This window comes from Thamnophis sirtalis, unplaced genomic scaffold (genome assembly GCF_051295495.1).
Source record: "Thamnophis sirtalis isolate CommonGarterSnake01/CBP01778 unplaced genomic scaffold, rThaSir2_p1.2 scaffold_4, whole genome shotgun sequence".
Classification (NCBI taxonomy): Eukaryota; Metazoa; Chordata; class Lepidosauria; order Squamata; family Natricidae; genus Thamnophis; species Thamnophis sirtalis.
Genome location: NW_028261384.1, coordinates 38,801,242 through 38,821,008, shown reverse-complemented (window position 1 = coordinate 38,821,008; position 19,767 = coordinate 38,801,242). Strand labels below are relative to the sequence as shown.

The window sequence follows — 19,767 nt, the reverse complement described above, 5'->3', positions numbered from 1 at the left end:
GAGCCAAAGGAGTAGGAGAGTGGAGGTTCTTCTTTGCCTCTCTCTGGAGAAGGATGTTCCCAGTGCAAGGAGACTGAGAGAGGGAGGCTCAAGGCAGCTCTCCACCCTAACCCTGAGGCGGCCAGGGGTTGCTCTCACCCTTGGGCAACAGTTCTGCCTCCTCTCCTCCTCAAGCTGGCAAGGAAGCCCGCTGCTCCCACCAAATCCACCCAAGGAAGGAAAGAGAAAGAGAGACCCCACTCGGCTGAGGTGTCTCTCCCCCAACTAGAAGAAGCAACAAGTATCAGCAGCAAGCCACCCCTTTCGGTTTAGCTTTAAACTGCATTCCACACTGCCTGAGTAGCAGCCCAGCAATACCACCTGCAGCTGAATCCTCAGATGTGAGCTGGCGAAGGCACTGCATTGCGCGGCTGGGAGCATGCTAACGTTGGCCTTCCTGAGTGCTGGATTCCGCTGTTGCCATCATTTCAAGAGTAGGCTGCTAGGCTTGCCCTCAGTACCGTCCGGGAGACAGCAAAGAGCCCCGGCATCAAGTTGGCTATGCGCACTCAGTCATATGCCCCCCCCTAGCCATGCCCATTGACCTGGTAGCAAAAATTTTTGAAACCCATCCCTGATGTGACCATGGGAATATGTGCAGATATCAAAACTTCAGAACAAGGTCATATGTCTATGGAGATTGCCAATCATCCAGGTCATGGTTGTCTCAAAGATGATTTTTCCAAAAGGGCAAGTGGATTCTTCTTTCTTCCTTCCTTCTCTCCCTCCCTCCCTAAAAATAAGAATCACTTTTGGCGGGAAGATAAATGTTCCATGTGCCTTTGGCATTTAGTCACGCTGGCCACATGACCACAGAGACGTCTTCAGACAGTGTTGGCACTTCGGCTTTGAAGTGGAAATGAGCACCGCCCCCTAGAGTCAGCAATTACTAGCACATATGTGTGAGGGGAACCTTTAGCATATTGTTAGTGCTATCTCACCATCAGTAATATATATCCCAAGGGCTACAACAGTCCATTTTTATAGTAACCTAGAGCTTTGCTTAGTGGAACCTGATCCAATAAACTGTTAGGCGTCAGAGTATATAACACCCATCAGTATTCATAGACCGTTTCATTGACCATTGAAGAAGCTTGAAGCCTACTCCAATTTGAAGAAGATAACAATTTTATCGTAAAAATATTAACCATTTATTCTGATTTAGTCCAATTGTATTCTAGGGGATTTCACTCCTAGGAAAAGGTAGAACTATATTCTATACTTGCTCAATTGTTATTTCACAATCAGTCTGGGAGTAGTAAGTTTTTTCAAAATAACTACTGAACAATGGCCACGCTACATTTAATATTTTGGTATTTAAATTTTAAATAGAACCTTAAGAAAATCTTAATTTTCCAGATGGACACCTAAATTCTTAGTTAAAAATGAATTGGGTGGATAAATGTAAACTTGTTTTCTTCCATTTATTCTAGGTATATTTAAATAAATTCAATGAGAATTTACATTTCTCTTTTTCTTTCTCATCCCCCCCAAAAAAACAGACAATAAGGAAAATAAATTGCATCTTAAATCACACTGGACTGGAGAATTTAAGCAAGTTGCCCCTGGTGGATTTAAGACAAATCCATTTTGGAAGGAACTGTCAGCATCTAATCCATTTTTAGATGACATAGCTGAATCATGCAACAAAGAAAAAAACAATAGACGGGTATCTATCTTGAAAGAAGATCCAGATTTATTTTTTAGAGATTCAAATGGGACAGATTCTGCTGCTTCATCAGGAGATGAATTAAATATCGAATATCTCTTTTGTCGCAAACCTTCTAAAAGATCTCCAAAATCGAGAAGTGTTTCAGATCTTTTGGATATTATGGATGTACGGTGCGAATTTTCCAATACAGAACCATCCAATTATATCCTACCTCCAGAAACTGAAGCATTTCAGAATCAACGTGAGGCCTACAAGACAGCTTGGTTGAATCAACGACAACTGGCCCGATCTTGCCTGGATTTGAATGTGATAAATCAAGGTCCTGGATGGGCACAGACCCAATCTATAGAAACCCATATAGTCTGCAAAGTGAATTATGAAGGTGGTTCAGTACAGCTTCCCGACTCAGATATTGCTGTTCATTTCCCTGAAGGTCATGTGGCACTTGGAGAATTCCAAGAAGTTGGCCTGCAGGCAATCCTTGATTCTCCACCATCACTCAATGATGACTTTTCAACCACCTTGACCCCTTTGATTAAACTTACCTTGAGCAACCTTAACACGACTGAGGCTATTTTATTAGAGATGAAAATTGCAGCTGAAATAAAAAAGGATCCTTTTAGTCAGGTAATGACTGAAATTGTTTGTCTGTGTAGTTGCAATAAGGAAGGGCCATTTGAAAAAATACACAATTGTTACATTTATAAAGATACTGTACAAGTGAAACTAACAGACCTTAGTCACTTAATGTATATCGTTGTTGTAGCTCAAACAAACACAGTTAATTCTCTTGTAAGTGTTTGGGAATATATCCACAGAAAACTTTCAGTTGGGATTTATGGACCAAAACATATCCATCCGTCTTTCACTGTTGTTTTTGCTTTATTTGATCACAACTATGTTCCTGATAAACTAACAGTATGTGACATTAAAAAGGGAGGAAAGAGCTTGCCCCCAGTTATTTTCCAGTTATGGGGGAAGCACACATTTGTATTGGAGAAACCGCAAGACCTCAGCATTTCTGTTGTCTCCTGTGATTCAGATTTTGAAGTGAAGAAAGAAGAACAAAGGAAAGAAATTAAAGAAGAAAAATTGAAAGGAGGTGGTGGAGTAATTCACCGTCATTTTCCATTTTCTATAATCTGCAATAGGAAAATACACATTTTTGTCTTCCGTGTTCAAATCAAAGCCCCAGAAAATAACTTGGCATGCCAGTTTTACATTACAACACCTGAACCACCTCCTAAGTTATTAATGGGTGTAACTAACAAGCCAAACCGAATTGAAAAACGCAAGGAAGTAAAATCTGCACCATTATTATTATTGCCCACCATAAAATACCCTACTTTTCAAGACAAGGTTTTAAATATTACCCGCTATGGTACAGCACTCAAAACAGTGTTACGCCAAAGCAAAATTGATTACTTACTAGAATATTTTAAAGGCGACACGATAGGAATACTTGGAGAAGATAAGGTCAAAGCCATTGGACATACGAAAATTAAAGAATGGTATGTAGGAGTTCTTAGAAGAAAAGTTGGACTTGTTCACTGCAAAAATATTAAAGTGATAACTGAAAACCAAACTATTGATGTTGAGGATAGTGAAATCATGACCAGCAGCCTCCTTGAACAGATTGCATTGCCTTTTAAAAAATTGACTTATATCTATTCAACAATCTTATCCACAGTGTCAGAAAACCTAAATGATTGGAAAGCTTTGTCTGATGCTCTTCAATTTTCAGATTTGTCCCGGTATGATTTAAATGCATTAGAAGTTGAAAAAGAGTCTGAAAAAGTAGCGTACATTATGAAGAAGCTTAAAGAAATTTGCCATGCTCAGAGAAGCACAAGACGATTCCTATATGAACTCTCTGTGGTAAGTACTGCTGGGATGGGCTGTCAGATGAGTAGAAGCAAATAAGACATAATGAGATTTGTTATGATATTGCCTTCCTATTGTACCCCAGAGCCTGAGAGTTGATAGCAATGATGGTTTTAAATTTGAAAGATTGTCTCGGATGAGTAGCAGCTGGAATGCAATGAGAGTCTTCTGGCTTGGTACTTCATTTTCACCATCTGTGTTTATAGGTTTGTTTGGATTATAATGAAGTTGTTTAAAGAAAGCTGAATATGAAAATACTAGTATTTTCCCGCCACTCTTCCAACGCATACATTCACATCCAGCATTAAATCAAATTGGACTTCCTGCTAAACAGGTGATGATAATGGGTATATAGCATCAGATGATGAATTTAGCACTTTCTTGCAGTCGCTTAAAGCAGCTGCATTATACAATTCCAGGAAAAGAATAGGTACTTTAAGGAGTTACAGGCAGGTACTGAGTTTGCACTTCAATATATTTTGGACTCATGGTCACTGCCTAGTTGGACTATTGCTGTGATGGCGAACCTATGAATGTGCTCTGCAGGTATGCAAGCTGTCATCCAGCTCAGGTCCACCACGCATATGTCCATGCCTCCTGCTGGCCAGGTGATTTTCATGTCTCTGCTGTGCATGCAGGAGATGCGCATGTGTGTGGGGAGGTCAGAGGGATTGCGCACACATGCAAGGGGACCGGGGGATCGTGTGCCCCCCACAAACCATTTTTGGTCCTAGGAGACTCCGGGGAGGCCTGCTGGGCCCAAAATAGGGTATAGGGGAGCACGGGGGTGTCCAACGTGGGGAGCTTGGCATGTGGGGGGTGTTGCGTGTGCATTGCATTATGGGTGTGGACATGTGAGTGAGTGCTGTCACACACATGCATGCTTTCAGCACGCGAGAACAGAAAGGTTAGGCATCACTGGACGATTGCAACATACTCTGCAACACACTGCTACAGCCTTAAAGATCACCCAGAAATTACAACTGGTCCAGAATAAGGTGGACCAGTTGTAACCTCTGACCAGCTGATTTGCCCAGCTCTATGTTGTGAGCTGCACTAGTTCCCAGTTTTTTTCCAGGTGCAATTTAAGCAACTGGACCTTTAAAACCCAGCAGGGCATGGGACCAGGTTATCTGTGGCCTCCACTGCCTCAGGCTATTTGCTCATTACCAAGATTAGTTAGCATAGGCCTATTTAAGGCCCCCTCATTGAACTGTTCCCGTACAGTGTGCTTTTTCTGTAATACAGTAGTCCTTTTTAGTGGGCCGCAAAAAGCTATTTTTTTCCTCAAACAGTGAAGTTGGGTGAGGTTGGAACTGGAAGATATAGTGTTGGCAAGATCAAATAAATTTGCTTTTGCCTTTATTTTTTGCTTTTGTAGTGTCCATAATGTTTGGTTTTAGGTATTTGTTATCAACCATCCAGAATTGTGTTTCTTAAGGTGGTGGCCACACAAATCTTATAAATAAATCAACTACCCATTTCATTGCATATGTTACCCAACCAGAACATTAAATGTATCAATGGCTAACAAAAGCATATTTACTAAAATCCCACTGTAGTTAGTTTTGGATTATTTTTTCTTTGAACTTTTACATGTTACCTACTGCAGCTAGTCTTTTCTGTCTCTTTTTCTTTTTGATACTGGATGGGGATTTGCCTGTCAAATTCCAATATTAGCCATTTAACTATTCGGTTACATTTCAGTACATAAGGCATCTCCTTAACCAGTGGTTAAGGTAGTGGTTTGGTGGCCTGGGTCACTGGAACCAGCAGTGACCCAGGCCTGCCACACTTCCGAACAGGTTTTCCTACAGTGCCACCATCTTGATTTCGGTTATGCGCATGCACAGAAGAACTTTAATTGCAGACATTTTTTTTATTTTTTTTTAAACATTTTGCGCATGCGCAGACCTATTTATAAGCAGATGTGCACATGCACAGAAATTTTTGCATGCACTGAACCGGCAGTAATGCCGGAGCAACCCACCCCTGCCCTTAACCTAATGTGTTGGACTATGTCTTCTTTGCATTTGCTTGAAGGATAGGGCTGCTATCACTTTCCTTTTTGAGTGGGTGAATGAGAATTGTTATCTGAATTCAAGTACAATCATTTCCTATTTTGTATATCTTTGAAGCTCTGAATCAGTTCATTAAGGATTCTCTTCCATCACTTATACGAAGGAGCCAGAAAATGAAAGAAACTTCTTGTTACCCTTTTCCCTATTTTCTCTATTTAGTTCATAATACATTGTTTGTTCTTCTCCTATCACATTTCATATACAACCAATAAATTTCCCTCTGCAGTGTAAGACATTAAAAAAAATATCTTAACCTACTAGTACAGGGGTGCCAAAATCTATTTCATTGAGGGCTGCAAAAGGGTTGTGTTTGACCATGGTTGTGGGTGAGGTGGCTGGGTGGGGGTAGCCAGCTTGATGTCACTCATCAAGTTTCTGGTTTTGGCCATGATGGCCTCATGCAGCCCTATGCCAGTGAAAATGTAGGCTGTCGAGACTCCATTTTCGCTGGCAAAAGGTGCAGGAGGCCATCACAGCCAAAAACAGCCTGTGAGGGCCGTGTATAAGGAGTACTGGGAGGGCTCCTGTTTTGCTGGCAGAGGCACCTTGGGCCGGTCCTTTGCTAAGTACCATGCAGGCTGAATCTGTGTAATGCATCAAAGGACCGTAAAATATAAAGAATCAGCAAAAATGCAAGATAACTTAACCGTAGTTATCTGTGCTGTAACAAGTGCCAGGAATAGTGCATGGTTCACAATGTCAGTGGGGTGTACACACTGCATCCCTGCCACATTGTGTTTTGATTTAGCCTCTTTTCCAAATTACAAATTTGAATCTAATCAAGGTTTTTCATATAAGCCTTAATACTTTGAATGCTCTGTAAAAGAAAGCAGTAAAAAAAAAACCTTATTAGATATCTTTAATTTATATACAGGTAGTCCTTGACTTAACAATGGCAATTGAGCCCAATTTGCGCTGAGACATTTATTAAGTGAATTTTGCCCCATTTGACAACGTTTCTTGCCTCAGTTATGAAGTGAATAACTGTAGTTCATAAATTAGTAACCTGGTTGTTAAGTGGATCTGGCTTCCCCATTGACGTCACTTGCCAGAAGGTCAGGCAAAAAGATGATCACTTGATCTTGGGACATAGCAACCATCATAAATATGAACAATATGCCAACCATCTGAATTTTGACCATGTGACCATGGAGTTGTTGGGATGGTCGCAACTGTAAAAAATGGTCATAAGTCACTTTTCAGTGCCATTGTAACTTTGAACAGTCAGTAAATAAACTCTTGTAACTTGAGGACTACCTGTACATCCTTTGAATTTAGGAATTCTTACTCCTGGCATAATTCTAGGCAATATTTTCAGAAGTGGATGCCATTGTTGCCTGCTTCCTAGGACTGAGAGAGACTGGCCTAGATGTACCAGCTAGCTTCATTCCTGAAGTTCAGGACTAGGATTCGTGGTCTCCTGATTTCTAGGCTGGTGCCTTAAACCACTACACCAAACTGGCTTTCTCGTTAGATGAATAAGTATCAGTTGTATAAAAAATATTCCTGGAACATACTTTGAGAACTGACATGAAGTCAAATAAGATTTGATTTTGCACCTTTCTTCACAAAATTAAGATGATGTACAGAAGTAGTTGGAACATCGGCAATCTGGAGTTGCACAGATGTTTCAAACTATAACTTCATTTTGCCCCAATAGATTTTCTGTTCTTGTTGAATTTTATGGAATCTGATAGTTTAAAAAAAACATTGGAACATAAATGGGATGATTTTGTCTGTTTATAAAGTCTCATCTGAACATGTTATAGGATAGTTTTGCTTTGAATTATGTGGGAAAAATATGGATTGAAGTATTTATCAATACTATAATCATTATTATTGTTACCATCATCATCATAATAAAGACTCACTAAATACTTTATTTCAAAAAGATTGTGTACTTTTCTGTTTTCTCCTTTATTTAAATCCATTTTAATTATAATAGGAAAATCTCTGTATATCTTATGCCATTCCCAGATTTTAATATAATCATATTAATAAAGATATTAGAATTAAATGCATCTTTAGAAAAAATTGGGTTTTGTAATATCCCTAATAAATATTTTATAACTATAAGATAGACAGAAGGAAATAAATCAGGAAGCCAGGAAGAAGAAATGAAGAGTGCCAGGTTTTACAATAGAAATAAAAAACCTTTTTTCTTGTTTCTGTGTCACAGTGCTTGTTAGCAAAGTTACAAAAGCTATATAGCTTAAAAGTAACAAGCATGACTTTGTCAAGGGATACGTAAGGAAGTCTCATTAATTCTCTAGAGTTATAAGCAATAGCTTACAGGAAAAAACATTCTATCTCTTCTTTCATAACTTTTATTCTTTAAGAATATGTCATCCTTTTAAATTAGATAGATGAACAATGAAGCCAAATCATATTTGTTTTAAAAATGGCAGTATTTATAATATGAGTAAATTTGTAATAAACATTACTGGGAATGTTTTTATATCATAACTGGCAAGATTCAATTGCTCCTACTTTTTCTCTCAACCCATGGGAATGGATAAGTAGAACAAAGTTAGTCATGGCATACAAGCCATGATCCATGACGTCTGTCAAACAAGATGTGACATGGAGTATAAACTATGGTATCCACCTCTGTTTGGATGATGGGCCTGGGAATTTAGATGCAACAGTATAATAAACTATGAAAATACCTTCCCCAATCTGTTTACCCAATCCTGAGGTCAATAGGAACCAATAATAACTGAGTCAATTTGGTCAAGACGGACTGCAAGAGGGAAGATTCAGATTGAACTTAGCCTCTAGCCACATTGTTGTTAATTGCAAAGTCATGTTCAACCCATCACGACACCATGGACAACATTCCTCCAGACATTCATGTTCTCTTCTATCTTCTGGAGTTAATTTAAGCTCACACCTACTGCTTCTATGATTCCATCCAGCCACGTAATTCTCTGTCATCCTTTTCTTCTTTCGCCCTTAATCTTTCCCAGCAGTAGGCTCTTCTCCAGTGAGTTCTTCATTCTCATTAGGTGGCCAAAGTATTTGAGTTTCAACTTCAGGTTCTGGCCTTCTAAAGAGCAATCAGGGTTGATCTCCTCTAAGACTGACCAGTTTGATCGTCTTGCATTGAAGGGACTCACATGAGTCTTCTGCACCATAGTTCAAAGACCTCAATTCTTTGGTGCCCAGCCTTTCTTATGGTCCACCTTTCACAGTGATACATTGCAACTGGGAAAATCATAGTCTTTTGTTGGCAGGATGACATTTCTGCTTTTTAGTATGCTGTCTAGATTTGCCATAGCTTTCATCCCCAGGAGCAAGCATCTTTTAATTTTTTGGCTGCAGTCTCCATCTGCAATGATTTTGGAGCCCAGGAAAATAAAATCTTTCACTACCTCCATTCCCCCCCCCCATCTATTTGCCAGGAGTTGAGAGGCCCAGATGCCATGATCTTAGTTTTCTTAATGTTAAGTTTCCAGCATCACTTTATTACTTAGAACTTCTTTGGTCTTCTTTTCTCCTTTATCCACCTTGTAGGGTTATATTGAAGGGGAGAAAAGGTACATAGCGTACACAAATCTCCCTGCACATGTGTGGATAATCTAAATCTAACACACAAATGTATTTTAATGAATCATAAGCCGTGAGTTAGGTCTATATAACTAACAATGCTATTTTCTGTGTTAATGGAGTAGTAATTTTGGAAATCACTTGGTTTGGGGCTTTCCAATATGTCCAGAGAGAGGGAGAGATAAACCCTTACATTTCTACTGTCTGAAATCTTACAATAATTGTTTTCAAACTCTAGACCAGTTTTCTATTTTTAAAAACCCAAGATTAATAAATAATATGGGGAAAATTACTTCTATATAGTAAAAAGATACGATTCTTCCTTAGTTATGCATCCAAACTGTTACATTATAATCGCACTGTAATTATTTGTTATTAAAAATATTTAAAAACATAACCATCACACTTGTGCTTTCAGGCACTTTTAAAGCTAGACTGCCAAGGATTAGTAGCCCGTATTACCCAGGATACAGTTATTTTTACTGCGGCGGTAAAACTTGGGAAGAACTGGAGAGAGTTGGCAGAAAAATTAGCACGACTTACAAAACAACAAATTGATGCTTATGAAACTCCTCATCATAACAAAAATGGAGAAGTTGCTCCAGAGGTAAGTCTTACAATATTTCTCTTGTGTTCATTTGCTATAAAAGGTACAATCCATCTCTGAACATTGTCAGTATAGAAAAACTTGAGAGAAGGAGATAATATTCCATGGTAAATTCACAGGTTTCTTTGATCCCTTTATTACAGTATCTACAACACAGTAAATTTTTGGTCACACCATTAACAGTATCTGTGTTTAAATAAAAACAAGTGTTGAAAAGAGACAAAAACTATCCAGCACTTTAGATAGATGTAAGAGAGTACATTGTGTATATAATGAGCATAACATTTCCTTCAGATTGCTTTTCTTTAATCTTAAACAGCTATCAAATCCTGAATTTTAACTTTAGAAATTACTAGGTAATCCATGACCTGTTTGGTCATCCTTTCAAACATATTTTCTTTTCTAAAGAGAAAAATACAAAGACCATAAGCGGGCAGAAAAGCAGTGGGAGACAGAGTGACTTCAGATTTCCTGCTTGCTTCCCTACTGACCCTATTTGTGAGAAGCTGGCAAGGAGTACGGAAATAATGATTACGTGGTAAAACTGCAGAGGCCACAATTTTATGATTAAAAGACTTGAGGAAGATCCTTGAAACTCCAGTTTTTCTGGATGTTGTACACATTCTTTAACTTAATGAATTTGAGGTATCTTAACTCAAAAAAAGTTGCACTATGATGTACTGCCTGGGCTAATTGAAGGTTACAAACAGACAAAAGATTTTTTAATGCTTTTTGGATAACATGATTTGGAACGCTGTTACTCATTACTCTGATTGAAAGGATTGACCTATACAAGTCCTATGTGGCTGACAAAATGGATGCTTTAAGTAAAATTGGTTAAATTTCAACAATAGGGCTATTTTTAATTTTGATAGCCCAAGTTATTTTTCTTTTTTCCTCATGTAAAATCTCTCTCTTCTCATTTAATTCTTAGAATATAATGTGTTTTTTCTTCTCTTTACAGTTTTCTATATCTGTAGAAATTCTTAAAATTCTTCAGCTTTAGTATAAATTTAAGATAATTCTTAGCATTAAAACTTTTACTTTTAAGTACTTTTAAGCCCTTTTTCGGGTGGGGCCATGGCCATGGTATTTGAAGGATGGCTATGTCTGAATATATTATCTCACTTATTTAGCTTATTGCGCTAAGCATAGCACATAGCATATTTAAGCTATGCTCTCGCCTATATTTTAGAATTTTCCAACAGGAATATTAAGGTTGTTAAACCACTACAATTGGACTGCATTTAGAAAATATTTTTCTATTTGACTATGCTATTTTTGGCCAACATAATATGTAGAAACAAAAATCCATAGTTAATTAACTTTCTCAAATGCTTATTGATGTTGAAATACTCCTATAACTATGTATCCTTGAATTGGGAATGGGTTCAGGTGTTTAAATTGGTAATAAAGAAAGTAGTTTTGCATTGCTTGTTTCTCCCCTTTTCCATATTTGTCTTTCCTTATACACTCTGTACTCCTGAAAAGAAATCTTGGTTTTCATTTATACTGGATCGGGGTCCACCCCACCCCTGATTCATGGACTGGTCCATAGCATGCCAAAAATCAGGCCGAAGTGAAGCGGGATGCAGGCGGCATGCAAAATCAGGCCTTCCAATCTGCGGAAAAATCTCTCTCCACCTTACTGGTCCTATATGTTAATAGATGGGAAGAAAATAAGAGGCTAAACTAGAGATTCCTAAAAGCTAGATGAATGGATGACAGATAAAAAAACTAGTATCTTTTGTTCCATTCACTCATGTATTTTGGATTACTCTTGTTCAAAAATATAGTCACAGCTTTCTTTGGTAGTTCTTTTTGCTTCTCATAATATGTAAGTTTGCATAAACCAGAATTATATCCTATTTAATGTTATATTGATACTAGCAGAGCAGAGAATGTCCACACTTTTTTAAGGAAGATATTTTAATTACAGATACATGTATAAAAAATTCTATACATACTACAAAGAAATGTTTTCTTAGGGTAATTTGCAAATATTTTTAAAGTCTCTCATAAGTTTTAAAGAAAAGAAAATAATTATTTCTTAGAAATGACAGAATTTGCACTATACAATTAATTTAAAAGCTCTCTTTAAGTATAACCAAGTTAATAGCACATTAAATGGCTCGGGAGAATAAAAATTTAGGTATCAAGATGAAATTGTTGCTATGTTTCTGTCTCTAGGGAACTGAAAACAGATCCTGAACTCATTTTGGAGAACTTTTCTAATTGAATTGTGTAGAAAATTTTAACATACATTGATTGGTGTCCATATTTGGAACTAAAATGCTTTAATATCCATATCTATATCCATACACGCTCGTGTGCACGTGCACACACATACACATGTATGTATGTATAAATGTATGTATGTATGGTGCTCTTGTTGTATTTGAATCTTTTCCCATGTAAGATTGAGATTGTCTTGGCAATGTTTTAGCGAGGTCTCACTCGCCATCTTCAGGCTGGGTTTTGGGCTTAAAGTGTGGTCAGAACTGTGGTCAGAATTCATGTTGTGGGGGTATTCCTCTATTTCTATAGCTTCCATAATTATTCTCTTGTTGAAATGTTCAGTTTTGCAGATTAACCTGATTCCTTCAAAATTAATTTCATGTCCTGTAGCTTTAAGGTGCTAGAAAAGAGAGGAAGTTTTTTTTTTTCTTACTGCATTCTTGTGTTCTGCAATGCATGCATTTATTCTCCTGTTCGTTTGTCCTATGTATGTTGCAGGGCAGATTTTGCCTGGTATTTCGTAGACTCCTTGGTTTTCTAGCTGGATTTTGTCTTTGGGATTTCTTAAGATGTTGGCTATTTTTTGGTCAGTGTTGAAGGCTGTCTTGATATTGTGTTTGTGGAGAATTTTGCTGATTTTATCTGTGGTGTCTTTGATGTAAGGGAGGAGGGTGATGCCGTTGTCCTGTTCTGTGTCTCAGTTTTTGCGGGGAGTCTCCCTTTGGATTAGGTTGGTAATTGTTTTTCTTTTGTAATCCGTTGGAGATTAATATGTTTGTGAGAGTGTGTAATTCAGTTTTCAGGTGGTCTTTGTCAGCTAGGCGTTTGGTTCTAAAGATGACGGTCTTGGCTACAGAGTTGATCTGTGCAGAGTAGTGATGGGATTGTGTGTTTACGTAGTGGTTGGTGTTTTTTTTTTCCCCTGTATATGATGTGTCCCAGGGAGCCATTGGGTTTTTTGATAGATTAGGATGTCCAGAAAGGGAAGTTGGTTATTTGCTTCTATTTCCATGGTGAATTGTATTTTGGGCTGTAGGCTGTTGAGATGTGTTAGGAAGTTGTCCAGTTTTTCTTTCCCATGTGGCCAAATCACGAAAGTGTCATCAACATATCTAAGCCAGAGTTTGGGTTTGGGTTCAGATTTATCTAAGGCGTTAGTTTCAAAATGTTCCATGTAAAAGTTTGTGATGATGGGTGAGAGGGGTGATCCCATGGGTGCTGCTTCTATCTATTTGTATCTTTGTCCATTATAGATGAAGTATGTGTTGATTAGGCAATGGTTGGCTAGGTCCAGGATGTGTTTAAGGGGGTTGTGGACCTGACCTACCACTGCCTAACCAACACATACTTCATCCATAATGGAAAAAGATAGAAACAGATAGAAGGAACACCCATGAGATCACCGCTCTCATCTATCATCGCAAACATGCATGGAACATTTTGGAACTAACGCCTAGATAAATATGAACACAAACCCAAACTCTGGCTTAGATATGTTGATGACACTTTTGTCATTTGGCCACATGGGAAAGAAAAACTGGGCAACTTCCTAACACATCTCAACAGCCTACACCCCAAAATACCATAGTTAATCTCCAAAACTGAACACTTCAACAAGAGAATAATTATGGAACCTATAAAAATGGAGAAACACTTCCACAACACGAATAAACGTGATGATACCTCCTGCCTACCAGAAATCTGGAAACCAGCCCTAGTTAACAAATGAGCCCCACCCACCACACAGGCCATTACAACACGAAACAACAACGGACACACAGCCAGCACCAATCAGCACCAATCTACCAATCATTATACAACCACACGACCAATCATTCCACTTACTGAAACAAAACCAGCACTCCACACCCTCCCACCAAGATTTATAGAAAGACGGCAGCTCCAACTACGCTTTAACCCAAAACCCAACCTGAAGATGGCAAGTGAGACCTCGCCGAAACATTGCCAAGACAATTTCAATCTTACATGGGAAAAGATCCGAATACAAAAAGACCAGCATACCTAGACCCGTGAAAAATTATTGAACTGTTTTTCGATCTAAACACGATTTTGTTATATTTCAGATGATGTGGAAACCAGCTTATGATTTTCTCTATACCTGGAGTGCTCACCATGGAGACAGTTACAGAGATATGTTGCAAGATCTGCATTTAGCTTTGGACAAAATGAAAAACCCTGTGACCAAACAATGGCGAGAAATAACTGGAGCTCTAATCCTAGTCAATTGCATGGAGGTTCTTCGGGCTAGTGCTTTCTCCATGTTGGATGAAGAATAACATTCATTTTCAAATTTAGGAAGATATTCTATAACTAGTCTCCTTGCAATATCAAACAGGAATATTAAGCAGGAACATTTTCACCAAGGAAAATTTGGAATCTTTGTGAAAATTAATTCCTAAATGTATTCCTTTAACTTGAAAAAAATTGAGTCATTAATTTTCAAGCATCACCAATTTTACCTCATTTTTATTTAAAGCTATTTAGTTAGTAAACATTTATCAAAAGAACACAATTGCTGCATGATCTGAACAAATTCTGAAAGAGTTCAGAATAATGTATTCAGGGGAGGAAATGCAATACTGATGTTAAGTAAGAAGTAAGTTATATTGCTAGAGGAAAAAACATTTTTTCCTAGAAATTGAGTCATAGAGCTCTATTGTCAATTCTATCAATAATGCATATAGTCATCTATATAGGTTGCTCTATGATCCAGATGTGTTTATAGTTCTATATAAATATAGTTAAGACTGCAGTTCCCAGGATTTCCACTCCCCATAATCAAACACATAGAAAAGTGTTTCTAAGCTTGGCAAATTTAAGTTGTATGGATTTGAACTTTCAGCCGTGCCAGCTGGGAAATCCTGAGAGTTCAAGTCTACGTATCTTAAAATGGTCAAGTTTAAGAAATTTGGATATAGAACCAGTGAGCTTGGACACAAATTTGGGAAAGCTGCTTTATGATAATCACACTACTTCATTGTATGTATCAATTGAATATATTTCCTTGGATATAGTATGAACTTTGCTATTGATTTCCAATAGAAACTAGGCACTGAGCCATGTATCTTTATAAACTGACTCATGATTTTCTTAATGGGAGCTAAGCATTAGCTACTGTAAAGACTATATAAATCCAAGGAAGCCTTTCTGATTCAACTACTTCTTAGCTGATTGCAGAACAGCCAACTCCTTCTATAATTGTGTACAGGTTTGTCTTGATTTAGAGCATTTAATGATACTTGTTTTTCCTTTCAACCTGTATATGGGCTTTTTTGGGAGTGGCAGTTCATTCCTAGCAAATTAGAAATATATCATATCTGTGTGGTTGTCTCATCTGCTTTTTAGTTATACAACATTATCAGTGTTGTGTAATATTGGTCATATTTCTAAGTAGTTGTTTTCCTTTTCTTGTTCATGGGCAAGATGCTTATTGACAGAGAAATCATGACATAAATGCTGTTTTTTTATTTGAAACATAGGAATTCCAAAATTCATTTATACCATTTTTTCATAGATTTCATTAATTAATGAAAATATATTGTGACAAAACAGTTTTAATTAATTCCTGTTTCCAAACTAGCTATTGTTTCATAAACATTTTTATGTTATGATTTGCTCTGTTTTGCTTTCAGTATTAAATTCAAGTGATATCAAAAAGATGAATGCCCATTAACTTATCAATGATTGTTACATAGATTACTTTTTTCATTTTTAAAAATTACATAGTAACATAGTAACTAGAGACTGAATTTGCCTGCCATTTCAACTAATATTGTTATGTTTGTCAAACTGTGGCTTGTATTGACAATGTTAAGGCCAAATGCTTCTTCAGAAAAAGTTTTTTTTAATTCATAGGGGCCTTCTTTATTTGCCTCTATTAGCTTTTTTTAATGGAAAATATTCTACAATAAATGGAAAACTAATCTGAAATGTCAATGTATAAATGATAATCTTACCTCAGTTAACATTTTATTAAAAAGAACACTGCCATTAATGTGCTAATTATGCTGTAGTACTTCTAATCATTTTTAATATTACAAAAGGTGGGGGAGCTTGAATTCAGCTTGATGAATTATTGGACATATCCATGAGTGGATTCAACACTGTGGAAATGATTTTCTACTTATTATTTAGTTTCCTAACTTGATAAGGTCAACCAGATTTTGCCATCTGCTGAATCTATATGCTAATTTATAGCAGCACAAGATTGACCTCTTTGTTTATCTTTTTGTTGATGCGATTGACATAACATAGTTAATAATAGGTAAGTTAAAAATCTTTGTTGTATTAACATAATTAAACTTGGTTACAGCTTGGGGGTGGTTGGTTCCTTTAAATCAGGCTTGACTCCTAGTGATTCCTTGGACCAGTCTCTACAGTTTTCTAGACCAAATGTTGGAAGTAGTTTGCCATTGCTTATTTTGGCTTTTAACCTTAGCTATTTTTTTATTGCACAAACTCAGCTGTTTATTTAAAAATGCAGTGTATTATGAATATCCAGAAAAAGAATTGATTTGGAATTAAGGTAAGCATGTTGTATTAATCCAATCATTGAAAAATTGAAGGAAATATTTGAAAAATTGTGTAATAAAATGGAACAATGGGATTTTTTTCCTTGCTATCTGCCTTTCAGGATTTCCAGGCATACCATAATTGTTTACTATAGTCTCAAGTTACAAAGCATTTTGAGACTTAACATGGTTTGAATCTGTCAGGAATATCAAGCTATAATTCTAAATGGAATGGCTATTTTAAATGAAGTTTATTTTGTATCTCTCTATATTTTTTAAAACTAATTTGTATGACTTTGTAATATATTTATAGAACCTACTTTAAGTCAGAGGCTAAAATTCTTAAAACAATATGGAATTATTTCTAATCTTGTTGTGCAAGCATATGGGTAACCTAAGCATTACTATATATTGTTATGTTAATAAGTGCACAAATAATAGCAATAACACTCATTGTAAAATTAATATCTGTACAAACGGGATAATCAAAATTTGCTTAGCATTTTACATATTTCAAATAGTTTAATTGTATATATTACATATAAAAGTATTGAATGATAGTTAAAGATTTATTGGGAAAGATCTAATTTAGTGATGAAAATTTATTGGAAATAGATAAGCATTATACTTATCTAGATTAATTAAAGATATCCTTTCATTTGTTAATGTAATAGAACTGCTAATATGAGTAGCACATGATTGTGTTAATTGCTTCTAAGAGAAATTCCAACTATAATATTTTAAATTCTGGATGAGATGAAAGTTGCATTGAAGTGCACCTTAAGCCTGGGAAAGAAAAGTGAACAATCCTTTCTGCAGGAATATCTGATTAAACAAAGATACAGTGTTTGGAATGCATGTTAATATTGTTCTTAGTTAATTGTTTTTTTAAATGTGTATGCATTTTGATTGCATAGATTTGATCCATACTGATTTTTAGTATATTGATACTATAAATAGCATCCTTTGTTGTGTATTTTTCTTCAGTTTCTCTTGTGTTGAAATATAACTGTAGCCTGCATACCAGTGCCTGCATTGAATGCAAGGGGTTTTCTTCATTGTAAATATGCATCTGGTTGGACTGATAATGATACACTGTTTTTGAAGATATATTAATGTAGAACAGGTTTGCTATTTTTATGAAATGTGTGCATAGCATAGCAGGCAAATTGTTCACACTGGGCAGGAAGAACAAGTAAATATCTAGAAGTTCCAGTTCAAGAGATTACACCATTCTAAGCACAAAGAATATGTTTAAAAGATATTGGGCTCAAATAGCAAACTTCAGTAGAAAAAAATAACATATGAACTAGGAAAATACGTTTTGCCTCTTCGTCTTGTATAATATAAAAATGGAAAGCAAAAAAAAAAAAACACCCTCTGTCTTTGAGAGTTGTCTATCTAGATTTAATTAACAGCAACTGATAATGCATGATAGAGTTGGGGATTAACAACTGAAATACTGAAGTAACTCATTACCATGGGTTGAAATATTATCAGCTCTACCTATGGCAATCTGAGTGATGCTGTATCACTTGTGATGCCCGCAGACTGTAGGGATCTGAACAAGGGACTACAGACTTAGACTGAATCCTAGCAAGACTGGGCGCATCGAGCCTCAGGATTTGAGTGTTTGTCATCTCTAGTTAGACAGGGTTGCACTATCCCATGAAGATCCAATTTGCAACTTAGTGGTTTCCTCAACTCACATATGTTGCTCAAAGTGCAAATAGCAGTCATGATCAGGAGACCTTATACACAGCTCTGGTTTGTGCACAAGTCTCAACCATTCCTGGATTATGGCTCCATGCACTCAAGCCCTATTTATCTCTCACCTGGATTGTTGCAATGCATTCCACAAGGCACTACCCTCGAAGTTCATTCAGAAGCTTCAGCTTGTGCAAAGTGCAGCAGTGAAAGCAATCTTTGGAATCCCTAGGATGGCCCATAATATATTTCTGTTTCACAAACTTTAGGGTCTACTTCTGAGTGTAGCTCAAGGTGTTGGTTATGACCTTTAAAGCCCTTAAAGGCATAGGTCCAGGCTACCTAATGAACCACCTCGTCTTGCCAGGACAAGCCCATGCCAACAGAAAGGACGTCAACTACCATCAGTCAAAGAATGCCAACTACCAAGTTCTAGAAGAAGAGCCTTCTCTGTTGCTGTGCCTGCCCTTTGGAAAACCTTACCTTGTAAAGTAAGGTCTGCCCCTACCCTCCTATACTTCTGCAAGAGTCTGAAGACCTGTGTCTGCCAGTTTCCTGACAACCAAGTGGAATTCACACCAGACGTAGATGCAAGATAGATGGCTGACTCCATCTTCCGTCCTTGTTCTTTTCTGTCCACCCACCTGTCTTTTTGGTTATATTGATGTATTCTAATTGTGTTACTTTTTCAATGTTTATTTTAAGGTTCTATTATTTTACTTCTGTTTAAACTCCTTTCACTTTCTTCCTTTTTATTGTTGTAAACAGCCTAGAGTAGCCCATGGCAAACTAGGCACTAAATGTAACAAAATAAATAAACACATAAAATGTATTAACCTGTGTATTTGAAAAGCTTAATGCCACTATTACAAAATCAAGGATTTTGCTGTCTATTTTTGCATCACTTTTATGAATCTATATGAAGCAAGGAAACTTATAATCAAAAATAATTTACATACAATGTAGTTAATATAAGTTGCCCATAAGTAAATACTTTCACACCAGGAATATCAATTGGAATAAGTCATTGAAATCTGTGTTGGGCTACAATCCTACATAACTATGAAGTCAATGAGAACACAGTGCTTATAGACTTTATTATTTATATCCAGCTTCTACTCAAAGCAGTGTACACAAATCCCTCCTGATTTTCTTCCATCTGTGGCAATTCTTTGAAATTGGGCTAAAAGTGACTTGCCCAGAGTTACTCAATGTACTAAGTGGTCAAATAGACATTTCAACCCAGTTCTTCCTGAGTTAAGACTATTACAATGCAGTAGCTCTGTATCCACTGAATTGCCCTGGAATGAGTGGATAGCTTCAGTGCTACCATTAATTCCCATTGAAGGCGAAAGGTATCTGGATGAACGATGAAGTGCTTTTAATATGACATAAACTATTACTGTGGGACAGGAATATCGGCTCAGGAAGGAAATATATGATGGCAGAAGGGAGATT

General features: G+C 36.9%; 1 protein-coding gene across 3 annotated transcripts in view; it reads left to right on the top strand.

Moving 5' to 3' along the window:
- The window catches only part of MACC1 (MET transcriptional regulator MACC1), a 39,844-nt gene extending 20,703 nt beyond the window's left edge, over window positions 1-19,141 (top strand). For all 3 annotated transcript variants that reach the window (XM_087712767.1, XM_087712768.1, XM_014076396.2), the window contains exons 3-5: window positions 1,542-3,589; window positions 9,644-9,832; window positions 14,155-19,141. In XM_087712767.1, coding sequence (XP_087568893.1) covers window positions 1,542-3,589; window positions 9,644-9,832; window positions 14,155-14,367 — 2,450 coding nt within the window. In that variant the 3' untranslated portion in view covers window positions 14,368-19,141. The remainder of the gene's footprint in view (window positions 1-1,541; window positions 3,590-9,643; window positions 9,833-14,154) is intronic.
- Window positions 19,142-19,767: the final 626 nt, after the last annotated feature.